At 43.8% G+C, this 12,207-nt stretch overlaps 1 protein-coding gene across 4 annotated transcripts in view; it reads left to right on the forward strand.

Annotated features, from left to right (window-relative positions):
• Positions 1–12,207, forward strand: part of TRAF3IP1 (TRAF3 interacting protein 1) — a 129,796-nt gene that overhangs the window by 92,832 nt on the left and 24,757 nt on the right. For all 4 annotated transcript variants that reach the window (XM_026653954.1, XM_026653956.1, XM_026653955.1 and 1 more), the window contains one exon: positions 5,357–5,430. In XM_026653954.1, the coding sequence (XP_026509739.1) occupies positions 5,357–5,430 (74 nt within the window). The remainder of the gene's footprint in view (positions 1–5,356; positions 5,431–12,207) is intronic.

Below are 12,207 nucleotides of genomic sequence, written 5' to 3' on the forward strand. Positions count from 1 at the left end.
AGCCTCACGCACGTTGGCGACTGGTCTGGTCATGAGGCGCGGAGCCTGGCTTCAAGTTTCCGGCCTCCCTCACGAGGTCCAACAAACGATCCAGGACCTCCCCTTCAAAGGGCCCACACTCTTCTCGGAGAAGACTGATAAGAGGCTTCATAGCCTAAAGGATTCACGGACCACCCTCTGTTCATTAGGCCTACACACCCCTGTCACCCAGCATAGGCAGTTCAGGCCACGGCAGGCCCCTCGGCCGTACCAGCCTCAAAATCGAGGGGATGCCTTGCGCAGAAGGCCAAGGACGGGCAGGAGGAGGCAACAACAGCAGCCCTTCGGCCAGTCATCTGCCCAACCAAGGCCTACACAGGGGCCTAGACCACCATTTTGATGGCTTGGTCAAGGACGACCTCCCAGTCAGAACCCTGGATCCGTCCAACCTTACCTTCTTGTCACGTCTGTCCCCCTTCTATCGTGCGTGGGCCCGGATCACATCGGACGCTTGGGTGCTTCGCACGGTAAAGGAGGGATATTCTATCCAGTTCTCCTCCCTCCCGCCCCACCAGCCCCCCTCCCCGTCCCTCTTCAGGGACCCCTCTCACGAGCAACTTCTACTTCAAGAAGTTCAGTCCCTCCTCACATCAGGGGCAGTAGAGGAGGTTCCTCAGGAGCTACGGGGCAAGGGCTTCTATTCTCGATATTTCCTAATACCGAAAGCGAAAGGGGGCCTCAGACCTATTCTGGACTTGCGGCGTCTCAACAAGTTTGTGAAGAAGCTCAAGTTCCGCATGGTCTCCCTGTCCTCCATCATTCCTTCCATGGATCCAGGAGACTGGTATGCCGCTCTCGACTTAAAGGACGCATACTTTCATATTGCGATAATCCCTCAGCACAGGCGTTACCTCAGGTTTCTCGTGGGCAACACTCATCTACAGTTTACAGTTCTGCCCTTTGGTCTGTCAGCAGCCCCAAGGGTCTTCACGAAGTGCATGGCAGTCGTGGCAGCCTTCCTGCGCAGGCAGGGGATCCAGGTGTTTCCCTACCTGGACGATTGGCTCATCAAGGGCAGGACCAGGGCGCAGGTGAAGGCTCAGGTGGTCTTTACCAGGCAAACCTTCCTCGCACTCGGCCTCTTATTCAACGAGGCCAAGTCCACACTATCTCCAACCCAAAAAATCGAATTCATAGAAGCAGTTCTGGACTCGACACACGCCAGGGCATATCTCCCAGAGGCCAGATTCCGGACTATATCCAACATTATTCTCGGCCTCCAACGTTACCCGACCACCACTGCAAGAAGCTGCCTCAAATTACTAGGGCACATGGCGGCATGTACCTACATGGTGAGACACGCCAGACTCAGACTGCGCCCACTCCAGTCTTGGTTGGCAGGGGTTTATCGGCCAGTCAGGGACTCCCTAGAATCAGTGGTGACGTTACCTCGGCCGGTGTTGGACTCCCTTCAATGGTGGCTCGACCCGCGGGTGGTCTGCGCAGGAGTTCCTTTCCTCGACCCCGAGCCCTCCCTATCCCTGGTAACGGACGGATCGGGGATGGGGTGCACATCTGGGCGGCCTCAGAACCCAAGGCCTTTGGTCATGAGAGGATCTTTCGCTGCACATCAATGTCAGGGAATTACGAGCTGTGCGTCTCGCATGCATAGCCTTCAAATCCCAGCTGGCAGGCAGGTGCGTTTCTGTCCTCACGGACAATACTCCAACGATGTTCTATATCAACAAACAGGGTGGTGCTCGCTCCTCTCCCCTTTGCCTGAAGGCCCTCGCATTATGGGACTTTTGCGTACAGAACGTAATTCACCTGACAGCATCCTACCTCCCGGGGACACACAACGGGCTCGCGGATGCCCTCAGCCGCTCATTCCAGGATCATTAGCGGTCTATCCGCTTGGATATAGTTCTCTCAATTTTCCGGCTCTGGGGTCATCCCCAGGTGGACCTGTTTGCCTCCAGCGAGAACAGGAAGTGTCGTCAATTCTGCTCCCTCATGGGACGCAGTCCGGGGTCCCTAACAGACGCCTTTCTCCTCTCTTGGACAGACGGGCTATTTTACGCCTTTCCCCCGATTCCCATGATTCACAGAGTAATCCTCAAGGCCCGCAGAGATCACGCTCAGCTCATCCTGATAGCGCCTTCCTGGCCGCGCCAGCACTGGTACACGTCTCTCCTGCACATGTCTATGCGGGTGCCACTCAGGTTGCCCCTACTACCGGACTTGATCACACAGGATCGCGGTTGCCTCCTTCACCCGAACCTGGAGTCGCTCCACCTTACAGCCTGGATGCTCCATGGCTAAACCCCATGGAGTTGCAATGCTCTCATCAGGTCAGGCAGGTCCTTCTGGGTAGCAGGAAGCCCTCAACAAGGACCATGTACTTGGCCAAGTGGAAGCGCTTCTCCCTCTGGGCCACACAACGGGGTCAGGCTCCCTTGCTCGCCCCGGTCCCTCTCATATTGGACTATTTGCTACATCTGAGACACCTGGAGCTGACTCGTCGGTTGGAGTACACCTTGCTGCAATCTCGGCGTTCCACCCTGGAGAGGGGGGTACCTCAGTGTTTGCGAACCCACTCGTTGGACGGTTCCTTAAGGGCCTTGACAGATTGTTCCCACACATCCGTCAACCTGTCCCTGCTTGGGACCTCAATTTGGTCCTGTCCGTCCTCCCAGGGCTTCCCTTCGAGTCGCTGGCTTCGTGCTCGCTGTTATATCTTTCATATAAGATCGCGTTCTTGGTGGCTATCACATCAGCTCGGAGAGTGTCAGAACTCAGAGCTCTAACATCTGAACCCCCATACACCGTCTTCCACAAGGACAAGGTCCAACTCAGGCCACACCCAGCGTTCCTGCCTAAGGTGGTTTCCCCAATTCATATGGATCAAGACATTTTTCTCCCAGTGTTTTATCCGAAACCACACTCCTCTGCGAGGCAGCGTAGGCTGCATTCCCTCGTCGTTCGCAGGGCTCTCGCTTTCTATATCGAAAGGACAAGATCCTTCAGGAAGTCAACCCAACTTTTCGTCGCCGTGGCCGACAGGATGAAAGGGCTCCTGGTCACGTCACAGCGAATCTCGGCTTGGATCAGAACCTGCATCCGGGAGTGCTACAGTTGGGCCAATATACCAGCCCCGCCTATCACGGCCCACTCCACAAGAGCGCAGGCCTCTTCCGCTGCGTTCCTGGCCCAGGTCCCAACGCAGGAAATTTGTAGAGCGGCAACCTGGTCCTCAATCCACACCTTTACGGCGCACTACACCATCACGCACCAGGCCAGAGATGATGCTGCCTTTGGCCGCTCAGTCCTCCAGTCTGCAGTGACCTCCGACCCCACCGCCTAGATTTGGGCTTGTGAGTCACCTGCTTGGAATGGACATGAACAATCACTCGAAGAAGGAAAAAACGGTTATTCACCTTCTCGTAACTGTTGTTCTTCGAGATGTGTTGTTCATGTCCATTCCAATACCCACCCTCCTACCCCTCTGTCGGAGTATCGGCAAGAAGGAACTGAGGGGGTGGGGGGTTGGCTGGCCCCTATATACAGCGCCATGAAGACGCCACTCCAAGGGGCGCCGAAGCCGACCCTATGGACGCTGCTATAGTAAAATCTTCCGGCTGGCGTGCACGCAGCACGCACACACCTGCTTGGAATGGACATGAACAACACATGTCGAAGAACAACTGTTACGAGAAGGTGAGTAACCGTTTTTTGTTGCTACATAGTGTCATTTAAATGAGAATTTCGGAAGGACATTGTACCTGAAAGAAAGTATAGAAAACAGTGCAGAAAACCTCCAATATTACTGCATTGTTGTGCTAAAAATGAAATAAAGTGCTTTTGAAGGGAAAAAAACCCTTTCAACTGTTTGATTGCTGAGTCTTAACAGACTACATCTCTAGATGTATAACTCTATTTTAAAACAGAATAAATTAAATGTCTCTTACCTAACAATACCTGAGTGCTGTTTCCTCTTCTACAATACACACCTAAGACTGTATAGGAATGCAGGTAATACCTTGTGTTGCTTTAGGTACTAACGATAACATTAAAAGTTGCAGAAAAAAACAGAATCCTGCAAATTCTGATCTTCATAGCTATAAAAAGCCTGTTGGGCAGTGCACCATGGAAATATAATCTATAATTCTGTCAGTATGAATAAAGTATCCAATTCAGATGGTTGTCTCTTTAGGCTGAGTTCAGGAGACATGTTTTGTCACTAAATAATTTAAATGTTCTTGTGGCATGTTACTTTAGCCAGCAGAGCGTACCTCTGCATGACTGACCGATTTAGAGTAAACTTTGTAAAAGTGTACAAATAAATCTGCACAAGCAAGTTGGTTCTAAACATCATTACGCTTATTCTTTATCCCAAATCTCATTTATTTAGTTTCTCAAAACCTAGAATCCATTGTAATTTTACTGGACCTGGCTCATTTGAGAAAGGTGTTTTCCTAAATGTCCATATGTAAATTTTGCACTTTATAAAGGAAGGGCATAGAGATTAGATGATACATGTATGTAGTCTGTACAGCATTTGGTGGATTTTTCTGAATGAAAAGTGCTATATAAATGTAAGAGATTGTTATGATAACATATAACTCAAGAGTGTGGCTCTACACCTTTAGTGAGCTATACTTTCACATAGTTTTGTGTTGATTTAAATAAATTTGAAAAAATTAAAATTAAAACCACATTTTCTCTTTGATATTTTTGCAAAAGGAAGGTTTACTTTAACTATCACCTACTTTGGCTGGTTCAGGTTGCCTTTAGGTCAACAGTTCAAAGGCTAGAATAGTAGTCTTGGAAATACACTGTTATAACATGAGGTAGTTTGTTTGACAAAAGTAATTCATTTGGGGATGGTGTCCTTTGGGCTGTTCCCATTTATCCTTCTCCTATCCATTACCCTCCAGCCACGTAGATTTGGATGTGGCTGCTCCCATAAAGCCTTTATCCTTGCTTTGACCACCAGGCGAATGGGTTCAATTTAAGAGTTTAGATGTTCCCTCTTTGGCAGTTCAACGCAGAGGAGCAAAAGCTTCACCTTGGTATGTGCCTCAGGAAGATGAACGAAGCCCAGTAGGCCTCTATTATGATTCTATGACCTGACTTGATTTCTTTCCTCTCCCCCATCTCCTCTCTGGTTGTGCTGTGTAATGTACTTGCCACTACACAATCATGACATCGTATAGAGATGGGATAGAGTAACGTACTAGAATACAGTTAAAGCTGGTCTAAAATCAGTTTTCATTGAACAGAATTAAGTGACCAGGTTTTAGATTAGTTTTCAGATTATTTACAACAGTGTTTTAGTGTCAGTAACCAGCACTAAAAGAACATTGATCTTCAACAGGTGGTCTTGTAAAAAGAATCTTGGAAACAAAGAGAGATTATGAGACATCGCAACAGTCAAAGTCTACAGAGAAGGTAATGTGATAATGGGCTACAAAGACTGTCATTCACAAATGTTTCAGTAGTGACCTCTCTTTCGTCCGTGCATTGTTTTTTCTTCCCAGTTTTCTTTTCCTTACTTATCTAGTTATTATCCTTGATTTCTTAAATTCATCTTTGTGTTTCTCAAATTATGTCAAGCTTTCCATATCAGTCTTTGCCTTTCTCCCTTTTTTCATTCTGTTTTTGTATTTGTTACCGTACTCCTTTTTCATGTCCTTTATTTTCATTGTTAGCTGGAAAATGCAAAAAAGACAGGACAGGGAATGAGGAAAATAAGTGAGTCTCAGAAGATAGTGACATCTCTCATTTTGCTACGTATCAAATCATACTCTGGTCAGAGCTCTATAATTGAATTAATCAAGAAAGCATCTTTGCAGCAAGAGAAGCCAATGAGTTTTATTAATTTCAAGCTGCTGTACTTGTAATACTGCTTCAGTTGGGAACTATATGAGGCGTGCTCTGTGTGTTTGCATAGCTGTAATGTTTTGATTCCAGTCTTAATTGTCCTTTGGGCATTTGTAGAGCAGCATCCTGTTGCCCAGCAGCATCCTGTTGCCCAGCAACAGTTTCATGGGCTGCTAACCAAAATAGGATCTTAGGATACTATTAACCTTATAAAGTATAATCAGATGTTGGTTTTCTGATACTGCTTCATGTCTCCAAAGCTATATTGATTGCAGCCAGTACTGAAGTGTAATTAATGTAGTGTGTGTCTTTAGTCTTTATACTGAAAATCCTTTACTGTTTGAGCCTTGTCAAGGTCTTGTTGCAGATGCCCATCAGACTGCACGATAACGTTTTAGATTGATTTTTCCTGATCAACCAGCCATTGAGAAGGCTAGTAAATTACTGGGCCAACTTGATGAGCTAGAGAAAGACCTTGGGAGTCACTAAAATATATGTTGGCAGGTGCCAGTATAAGAACCTAGACAGGTAGACTTTCATGTGCTTACAAGTAGGCACGTGTAACTCCCAATTCTCATCAAATCTCACCTGGAAAGTCCACAAATCTATTTTTACTTCAGTTTATCCTTAATCTTTATTCATAACTATTTTCATTGGGCAAGAACTTCAATAGTGACCTGGGGTTTTGTGTGCCTCAAATATTGGGTGCCCAACTTGAAAGAAGGTGCTGAGCACCCACCTTCTGAAAATCTTGCCCCATTAAGGTGTCTCAGGTTGGGCACCCAAAATCACTAGTCAGTTTTGAGGACCTTGGCCATTGGGTTTCTTCTGTCATATCAGAGTTAATAATTTCACACTTAGTGGCAAAGTGTATGGCTATAGTTTTAATATTAGTCCCAAAGATACCTTGAGTCATGAAGGCTGTCTGATGACTTGGTGGTTGATTCATTGTTGTGGGCAAGTATTTTGGGAAGCTTTTGAACACTATAGTCCCATTCTAGTCACATATCTCCTTTTTTAATTTGATGCAATAAGGCTGGCTGCTGGCATCTTGGTGGATCAGGAACAAAATTCATTAGAGAGTATAAATATCTCCAGATGACTGAAAAACAGACACACCTGAAGAACTGACCTTATGGAGAGCTATTATGGCTCAATAGTGGTCTCTAGTTTCTGTGCCAAAAGTGGTAGTGTTAACCTGAACCCTTCGAAGTGTAATCTTCAGGTTGTCCATAGTTAAGACCTGAGATTGGTATATCTGTGCTTAAAAAATAAACACAGTTTGCCTTGCTGTCTGGAGGCAGTAGATTATGTTGTCAGAAAGGCCTGGATCCACAAATAGACATAGGGGTTGCAATGCCTAACTTGCAGGTGCCTAAAAATCACTGAAATCCACAAAGCCTGCATTAGGCCATGTTCTCCCTATACAATGAATGGGGGAGGCAAGCAGTTTAGGCGCCTAAATCCCTTCATGGATCTAGGGCAGAGGAATCAGGATTTACTTTCTTTCCTCCCCATGTTGGGACTGCCAAGGAGGAGTGCAGTTCCTCAGAGGGAAGGAGCATCTTTATGACTGATGCGTGGGACTGTGTCCAGCCAGCCTTCCTTGGCCGCGGGAGAGTCCCACAATGCGGCAGAGGAAAAGTGAGGTCAGACAGTGCAATGAATGCCTTCTCAAACAAAAAAAACCCATTTGATTTTTCCAAATGGCAGCCCATTATCAGCAGACTTTGCTGTGCCAAACTCCTCTTTTATTCTACTTTAAAACATATTGCATTACAGATCATAGCACATAGAAGTGTAGGACCGGAAGGGACCTCAAGAGGTCTTCTAGTCCAGTCCCCTGCGCTCAAGGCAGGACTAAGTATTATCTAGACCAGGATAGTAAAAAGGCGGACCGCAGGCCAAATCTAGACCAAAACACGAGTTTGAACAGACTGCAAAATCTTTTTATTTACTTCTTATCATTATTATTATTTTTTAAATTATTTTTACCCTCTCATTCTCTCATAATGCAATCTCCAATACACTGTACTGTGAATTAATGAGTGACTGGTTCTCCTTAATTCCTTATTTGCTTAATCTGAGCTATCATCATTTCCGCCTATAAAAAATTGTATGTTCCTTTTTAAAAAATTACTTTATGCTCATAGGCTCATTTACACTGTTGAAAGCTGTAGTCCTGCCTCCGGTGCTTTCGACATTTAATGGCTTTGTGTTTAAACATGGCACCAAAAAAAAAAAGTACACTTGATACCAAAACCGTTCATTTCAGGAAGAGTGAACCAATGCTTACTGTTTTATTTTGTACAGCATCCAGAGGCTTGACCACTATGTTTCATTTATACAGCGGTTTGATTTTATTTTTCATGTAATGCATTTAAAAATATAAGCAATGGGGTATATTACTAATGCACAGCTTACATGAGTTTGTTGAATAGAGGCACTTGCGGTGTGAAAAATGTTTCTCTAGAGTCTGGACCTTGACTACACCTTGACCAAGAAATTTGGACCTTGACAAAAAATAATTGACTACCCCTGATCTAGCCCAATACTAAATGTACATAAATACTATCCCTCTCTTGTTCTTACAGTAAAGTCTATTGTTAACAACAAATTTTAGTGAAAATTCCTATATACAAAGAATATAGGTCGTCTTGAACGAATAAGGCTGTTAATTTAATATCCATTGGCAGGAATGAGCTCTGTCTGTATACAAATGCTTAGAGAATGGAAGGGACGAGTGAGTGACATTCTGCTCTGCAATACTGCGTAATTAGTTACCAGCAATGTACTCTGAACTTGTATTGGATTTTTTTTCTGTACACGTTACCATTCCTAGATCTGTAACTAGATGGTGCTGTTCAATCATCAAATCTGATAAACTAGATTTGGGGAAAACTATCAGGTCATTTAGTTCATTCCTCTGCCTGGGCGGGATTGTTCTGTAGAGTATTTTGTCCTGTCAAGGTAAGCAGTGGGACTTTATCCATTTCCTGTGAGAAGCTGTATAACACCTAATAGATTTCACTGTCAAGAGACTTTTGTTTGGTAATCAGCCTAAATCTCCTTTTGAATAATTTCATTCCATTTCTCCTGATTAAATCTCTTTAAACCGAAGCGAACAAATCTGCTCCCTTCTACCCATTCACATTTTTCAAACGCACATGGCAGTTGTATGCTTCCTCAGTGATCATTTAGTCATACTATATATCTTTATATCATATGATCTCTAAATACCTGCCTGCTAGTGTACTGGGTCTTTATCGCTACTGCTTTTCAGATCACATCAGAGACATCGTTATGATCCAGAGAGAAGCTGTTATTTTTCTGACAATAGAGAAGAACTGTTTGAGGGGGAGATTAAAAGTGCTTGGTAGCAGTATAGTTGAGAGGGTATTGGATTTCAGGAAAGCATTTGCCTTAATTTGAGGAATTAAGAAACTGAACGTGTGGTGCAAAAAGAAATAGTATTAAAAATATCTTCACTCAGGCACTGTAGTAAGAGTACATATCTTCCCTGATGTTGCTAAAACTACTCCTGCTGACAGAAGAACGTTTCTTCTTTCCATCTTCAATTCTTTAGACTTTAAAGCCTAAAGCTGTTACTTAGCAAAGATCAGAAAAATTGTTCGTATTTTGAGTGCTGTTTATGTGCATTAATTTATTATTAGATATTGTTTTATTTTAAAAATCCGATCTATAAAGTGGGTAAAGATGGTAAATTAATGCTTAGGATTCAGCAGTGTTATGTTTTGACTAGAGGATATTAGACACCATAACTTTTAACTGTTAATTGTAATGTAGCATTTATTTATTCATAGCTTCATATGAAATACTTTCCATGCCCACCCTCACAAACATACCTATGCTTTCTTGAAACACTGGTGTTAGAAAAAGGTTAAATCTACAAATGCAAAAGCTATGTAGTGAAAGTACTTAAAATAATATACAAATTTTTCAGGTCAAACAAAGAAGTCACCTTGGAAATACACAAGGTTTTTGCTATCTTGATTAGCTGCATTCAGCCTAACAAATTCCTGAAAAGACTTCTCAAATATATTTGGTTAGAACCTGACCCCTATGTTAAACAGTCAGAGAAAGAAACAGATGTTATGTTTTGTATTCCACTTCATTTATTTGATGCATGGCAAAAGTAGACAGGTTATGAAATAGTTTTTGCTACGTGGGATCACTTACTAAAAACTCCAATCTTTGTACTACCAAAAAAGTTCACTGGCTCTGAAAAAGAAGCAATTCTGCAAGGTTTTTGCTAGAAACAAATGTATTAAATAGTTCCATAACCTGGATAAAGTTACCTTTTATCACAAATGGTGTAAAAACAAAAAATCTTATCACTTTAAGACCAAACCAGTCATGATGATTGTTGATATTATTTTTGTTAAAGTTCCTCAGAATAGCATAGGCTCTGCACTATGATATGGTGGATCCCCCATAAATGCAATTAGTAATTTATACATGCAGTGGTGTAGTCATGTCAGTCCCAGGATATTAGAGAGACAAGGTGAGGTAACAATTTTATAGCTGAAGAAGCGTTCTGTGTAGCTCAAAAGCTTGTCTTTCTCACCAACAGAAGTTGGTTCAATAAAAGATGTTACCTCATTAGTAATTTATGACTGGTAAATTAGCTGTGTTTGTTTAAACCATCCTCAGATCAAGTGTTGTGACACAGTCTGTTCTTTGGGAGCCCAAGCTTCTCTGTATCCTACAGTTTTGTGTCACAAGGAAATGCTTACAGTGGGATTTAACTATTAGAATGCAGCTACCCTAGGGCCATACTGAAGGTCAATTGTATTATCAGTGCTTTGTCATGATGTAGTGATTATTTAAAGCTGCAATAAAATACAGTGAGAAACTTTTGATATTAGCATAATGAATACATTTCTGCATGTAGACAACCATACTATTTCAGGGCTCCTACAGTAGAGCCTGGATATGGCTGATTAACCTTTCATTTAACATCACTGAGAGAAAATTAGCATAGGCTAATAGAATGCTCAAATCCAGCTTGTCTTTTATCCTAGTCCCAGGTTCAGGTCACTGTGACTGGAGCTCTCAGGAATACCTTGAGGTCACCAAAAGATGGTTGCATGTAGTGAACATGAGAACAGTATTTTGTGAATATTATTTATTATTTGAGTTGCAGTAGTGCCTGGAGTCCCCAGTTAGGAATCAGGGGCGCATTGTGCAAGACACTGCATGTGTACACCTCGCAACCAAAAAAAGAGATGATCCCTGCACTGAAGAGCTTACTGTGTAAATGTAAGCTGAGACAACAGGTAGATACAGCAAACAGATCGGGAGCACAAGGTCACAGTGAGACAGTTATAATTATTGTAATTAACAGGGGTCACAGCACATCCGCTGCCTAATTAGTGTTTTGTAGGTGTCATGGCAGAAGCAAGTTTCAAGGAGGAAATGTCTTGGTGGAGTTATGTGGGGAGCCCTTCCAATGCATGACCTGAAAGAAAGCATGAAGTTGTCTGAAGGAAAATTAGAGTATGTCTACACTGAAATGTAAGCCCAGGATTTGAACTCAGGCTCAAGCCTAGCCCCTTCCATCTACACACAAATTGCACTAACTCAGGGCACAGTCCCAGGACCCCATGGGGATGCAGGGTCCAAGCCTGAATCAAGCTGGAACACAGGGTTCAAGCCCTATTGCTTTGCGGTGTTGATGCAGCCCCACCAGACTTGGGCTCTGGGAGTCCACCAAAAGTATCCCACAGGCTGACTTTCTTTGTTCATTGGACAGTCAAGTTTAGAGGGGAAGTCAATTTTTCCTACATTGTACCACCAACAAAGGGCTAGAGCGGCCATGAGTGGGAGTGCACTAGTAATTCTGGCATATGGATGGTTGGACTTGGGCCTACATAATGTAGTGTAGACACTGGAGCCCTAGGCTGGGACCCTGGATTTAACAGTTCGTAATTTGGGGTTACAAATGAGTGTAGACTCTCAAGCCCTAGATTAACAATCCCGGTCTGCTAACTCGTGGTTTACTGACCCTGGGCTTACATTGCAGCGTAGACATATCCTTAGACTAATGGCTGATGAAGGCTGGTACCATTGACCAAGAGATGGGGATTCAATAGCTTAACAGTCTGAGAGATGATAGGTAGGGAGAGCTAAGCCATGAAGGGCCTTAAATATGAAGACAAGTTATTTGTGTTTGTTGCAATGGGTGAGGCATGGAAATTACCAGTGAAGGGATGTAAGAGAGGGGTCACGCAGTAAATGACAAGCCAGGAAGATGATTTTTTCAGTATCATGTTGAATGGATATAAATGCGGGGGCGGTGGGGGTGAAGCATCTGCGAAGGCA

The sequence above is a fragment of the Terrapene carolina genome, unplaced genomic scaffold (genome assembly GCF_002925995.2).
Source record: "Terrapene carolina triunguis isolate 2854851 unplaced genomic scaffold, T_m_triunguis-2.0 Scaffold173, whole genome shotgun sequence".
Classification (NCBI taxonomy): Eukaryota; Metazoa; Chordata; order Testudines; family Emydidae; genus Terrapene; species Terrapene triunguis.